The following is a 5,026-nucleotide window of genomic DNA, read 5'->3' on the forward strand; positions in this document are numbered from 1 at the left end:
AAGGTCACACTTAGGGGTCAAAAATTAACATAGTCTGTTATAGGGTATATTTTGTGTCCGATCTAGAACTTCTTCATAATTCTAGATATTTTGAAATAACTTTGCACGAATCACGATAATAAGGCGATATGTCATGTACAACACATGCACCCCTACCGCTACCTCCAATGTCAAGGTCACACTTAAAGGTCAAAGATCAACAGAGTCTGTTATATGGTATATTTTATGTCCCGTCCGTAACTTCTTCATAGAGCAAGTAATTTTGAAAATACTTGGCATACTTGTGAATTAGCACAATTTTATGCTTCATATAAAACGTCCCTGAGGCGGGGGACGTTGGTAACTCTGTTACAAATTCTTGTGTGAAATGCTTTACCCATGCAAGCAGAAAAAGAGATTACAACAAATTTTGACCTTGACTCATAGACTTTATGGGGACAACTTTTATTGCGCATGCAAAATTCAGACTACATCCATTAATGAGCTCGGTGCACAGATTTTATGGGAACTACTTTTTCTACGCATGAAAAAAATCAAACTACATCCATTAATGTCCACCAACTCTATGGGAAATACTTTACTCGTGCATGCAAAAAATAACACCAGACTTCATACTCAGGCAAATTAATGTCAAAAATATTAAAATGATCTTATGAACTCGAATCACACTAAAATGACATTTCTTTAAATCCCAGCATGAATTTCTGTTTAATTCTATATATTTTGGGTTTGAAGCGTTAATATATCTATATATGTTGAATGAAATTTAGTAGCCGAGAGAATTTCCGGGTACAAGTTTTGTCACTTGACCTAACCCTGGAAGTTGCAATAACAGATATTGTGGATGTTGTATGATTGAAACAGGTCAAAGTCATTCATTTGACATGTCCTGTCACGTTTCAAAAGTTCACTGTGACAACTATTGTGAAATCTTAACGCTCTAACTTGACCCACGCCGGTCAGGTTAGAAAGCAAATAAGGGACTACATCTTTTAATGAGCTCGGTGCTTTGACTAAATGAGAACTACTTTACCCGCGCATGCAAATAGCAGACAACTTCCATTAATGAGCTTAGCACAGCGACTTTCCTCATCTTCGTCATCCTGGCACTCAAACCAAACTCCAAATATAGCCAATACTTCCGCTGCCAACATCATAACAAATGACGTCATTTCAAAACCAAGAACGCACGCATCCAGTTCTAAAATTAAGAGAATGGTCAATATTTATTACATGTTTTAAGCCTCTGCGGCAATTGTTGCTAATTTTATATAGCTTGTTCTTCACCGCGTTAGAGTCGAGTACCGTCATGATCTTTTGAAATTTTTCTAGAAGCTATTTATAAGTCCAAACTGACAATTGTTTCAAGTCGTTTTCTTTGGCACGGCCATTTTTATGTACATTGTACGTGTTATAATTTTAACAAACTTTGTAGAGAGGCCTTCTTGACATGCCAAATATCTACACTCTAGCCCTCGCTAATTAGCGTGTTTTCGCTTCGCGCCCCCAGCCATTTTTACTTGTTAATTCTCGACTTTTCGATTGGCGGGTCGCGGGGCGAAAACTCTAATGGCATAAATCATCCACCATACTTAATAGTTTTAGAAAATATTTTTTATTATACATATAAGGAAACACATAACAGATGGGAAGGCCATCTGTCACCATACAGTAGGGCTTATATTTAAAGTAAAAAAAAACGTGGTAGAAGTCAATTAAGCGATGTTGCGTGGTCAAATCTTATTGTTTTAGAGGATATTACTACATACATACATGTATACGGAAAACCTTGACCTCCGGGCATGGCCAATTTTGACCCTTGGAATATGATTTGAACAAACATGTAGAGGCCAACTACACGATGTTTCGTGCTCAAGCAACTGTATTTATTTTAGGACAAGATTTTTAAATAGTACATGAATTTTTATTTCAGTTGTCTAGCCACCTAGTGTTCTGCATGTAATTAATTTTTGGACAACTTCGAAAGAATATGATCCGATGATCACTTTAAGAAAGATTTGTTTTGATTATGACCCAAGAGTAGAAGTTGATAATATAAGTGTGGAACGACAGACAGACGAACGAACAGACGTCGGACTCTGATTTATCACAATAGCGGACAGTGAGCACATGGTGCTCTGTAAAAGTACAAAAAGATTATTTTATCAACATCCAGTTCTTTTGTGATAAAATGATGGTCTTTTACTTACTTATTCCTAAAAGTTATTGTAATAACACAATGCAATAATAATTTTCTATGACGGTCTATGTGTGTCTTTTTAAATCATACAAACAATCATGTTTTAAATTGTTTGGTATGTTCTGACAAATGCATTCAGCGCTGACAGATTTACATGATTTGCATAATATTATGTAACCTGTGTTATTTAAGTTCAAATATCTGGTGTTGTCTTTTGCATTATGGAATTAAAAATCGCTGGTATTTTCTTGATTTACGTTCCTCGCCGTCATTTACTTCGCCGTCATTTGCATCAATTACGTGTCTTTCGGCCTTTTACATCAATTACATGTCTTGTCGCTATTTACATCATTTACGTACCTCGAAGTCATAAACGTGCCTCGCCGCTATTTACACCATTTACGTGCTTTGCTACCATTTTTATCATAAATGTACCTCGGTGCCCTTTCAACCATTTACGTACCTCGCAGCCATTTACATCATTTATGTGCCTCGCCGGTATCTACATCATTTACGTGCACGTGCCTCGTTGCGATTTACACAATTAACGTGCCTCGCAACCATTTGTATTATTTGTGTGCCTCGCCGCCATATACATCAATTATGTGCCTCATTGCAATTTACACAATTTATGTGCCTCGCCGTCATTTACATCATTTACGTGCCTCGTCGCTATTTACATAATTAATGTGCCTCGCTGCATAAGGTTCGAATTTCTTCGGGTTTTTTTGTGAGGAATACACCCAGCTTGTTTACAGAACGTAAACTTTTCTTACAAGGTGCCCATTCCTGGAAGTATGCATGGAGATGCATGTCAGGTCTTCCTCAACCAGTCAATCTAGGAAGTCTCCATATGACTTATTCAGTGTCGGACCTAGCCCCGAAAAGGGATTCGAAATAATTTTGTTAGCGCTACAATAGAAAATATTTTTATAATTGAGAAAAATTAAAATAATGTTCATTATGAATATAGAACTACTTTATTTTGTGTCAATAGACTACTTGATAATACTTTACCGCCATTTGTGCTTTCACGTGTCTCATTATCCTGCCCGGCACAACAACGGTACATCAATCCAATCGAGTCACATGTTGAGTTCGAAACCCAGTGCGCAGTAAACACTTCAACAGTTTGTAAAACTAACGGAGGAAAAAATAAACAACACACTATGAGATCAACACAGACAACAACAGCACTTCCCATTTTGTAGTGAAACGCCTGTGTTAAACGAAAATATCAAACAACTTAACCACAAAGATCGTTATTTCAAAAAGACACGTTTTAAGACACTAAATTTCTTAATAACATAATAATTGTTTTGATATATTTGTATATATCTTAATTATATACTTCCGGTAAATCAATTAAAACGAGTAAATGATAATTGGTTTAAGATCCTGTTTTTCTTCATTATCTTACTTTCAAAACAAGATGTGTAACTCCTTCGAAACTGTATGCTCTATCCGTAAAAGTTGCCTCCCTTTAAGCAGTATTTTTTGTCCGGCAAATTTCTCATCTATGACATGCAATTTTTCAGCTACAACCCGTTGTTGTGTGATTACAATTTCTACAAAAGGATAATCCTGCAAATAACGTGTCATTCCCCACCCATATCCGGTTTATAAAAAACTTAACTGTTTAACATGGTAATGATTTCTGGTTTTGATACATGGTTATGAAACTTGGTTATGATATATTTTCATGACATATATGATTATGAAATACATGGTAATGAGTCACGGTAAGATGATTATGATACATGGTAATGATATTTGATTTTGATACATTGTGATGATAAATGGTCATGGTACAGGATTATGAAACATGGTTATATGAGTATGATATATGGTTTTGATATTTGCTTATGATACATTGTAATGAAACTTGGTTATGATAAATGGCCGTGATACATGGTTATGAAACATGATAATAATATTTATGATACCGACGGATCACTTGATAAGCCAGGGTCAAAATATATAAGAAAAGGGATATGTTTAAGGACACGAAGAATAAAGCCTGCTGGTTAGGTTAGCCTTTGCCTCTGTCTATGGTAAGGTCAGCTTGCACAGCCGTGCAGTCTGGCCAACCGCTTTACATTTGGTAACTCGAATTTTTGTATTTTGATATTGAAATTTCCTAAATGTTGAAATTCAAAGCTAGAAAAACACATAACACAAATTACCGCTTAAAAAATGCAGATACAGATTGACAGCTGGACAAGATTGTATATAAGACACAGGTTGATGATGAATAGACAAAAATAAATAATAAATATTTTGAAAACTGGATATGATTTTTTGGAACATAATTCACTTAACTGTGACATAGTCTTCTACAGCGTAACGTTGTATATACATGTATGTGTTGATGATATGTCCGCTTCTCATTATGCAGAACAAAATGAGTGAATGGATTAAAGCAAATAAGTCTTAAATTATCATACATATTTCACACGCCCTTCCAAAATGAGGAAATATTCATTTGCTGAATATAGGATAGTAGCCTGCAAATTCCTCTCCGTCATAGTTGAAAAAAGCTGTTTCCTCGATTTATGATTTATATCTTGCGAATATTCAATCATTTAATCTTGCCCTCAGATTTGTATTTGTTGAACGGACGCAAACTTCGTTATTTCTTTTATATTTATTTATCGATTTCTTTTTAGAAATATCAATAAATATCCAAACTAATCAGATTCAAGAACGTACTATTTCTAAACTTTTTAAAGATGATTTTATAAAATTGTATTAATTTAAAAAGGCTTTGCAATTTACGACAAATGGATTATTATTATTATTAGTCACACAAACTATCATATTTTG

The 5,026-nt window shown here is 34.8% G+C and overlaps 1 protein-coding gene across 1 annotated transcript; it reads right to left on the minus strand.

Moving 5' to 3' along the window:
- Positions 1 to 1,033: 1,033 nt before the first annotated feature.
- LOC132717508 (uncharacterized) lies at positions 1,034 to 3,509 on the minus strand (the record flags this gene model as incomplete). The annotated part of the gene is given in 2 exon segments (XM_060700991.1): positions 1,034 to 1,201; positions 3,218 to 3,509. Coding segments are annotated over 2 exon segments (355 nt in total), but the record flags the coding sequence as incomplete, so codon positions are not given.
- Positions 3,510 to 5,026: the final 1,517 nt, after the last annotated feature.

The sequence above is a fragment of the Ruditapes philippinarum genome, unplaced genomic scaffold (genome assembly GCF_026571515.1).
Source record: "Ruditapes philippinarum isolate M1 unplaced genomic scaffold, ASM2657151v2 ctg844_1_1_1_1, whole genome shotgun sequence".
Classification (NCBI taxonomy): domain Eukaryota; kingdom Metazoa; phylum Mollusca; class Bivalvia; order Venerida; family Veneridae; genus Ruditapes; species Ruditapes philippinarum.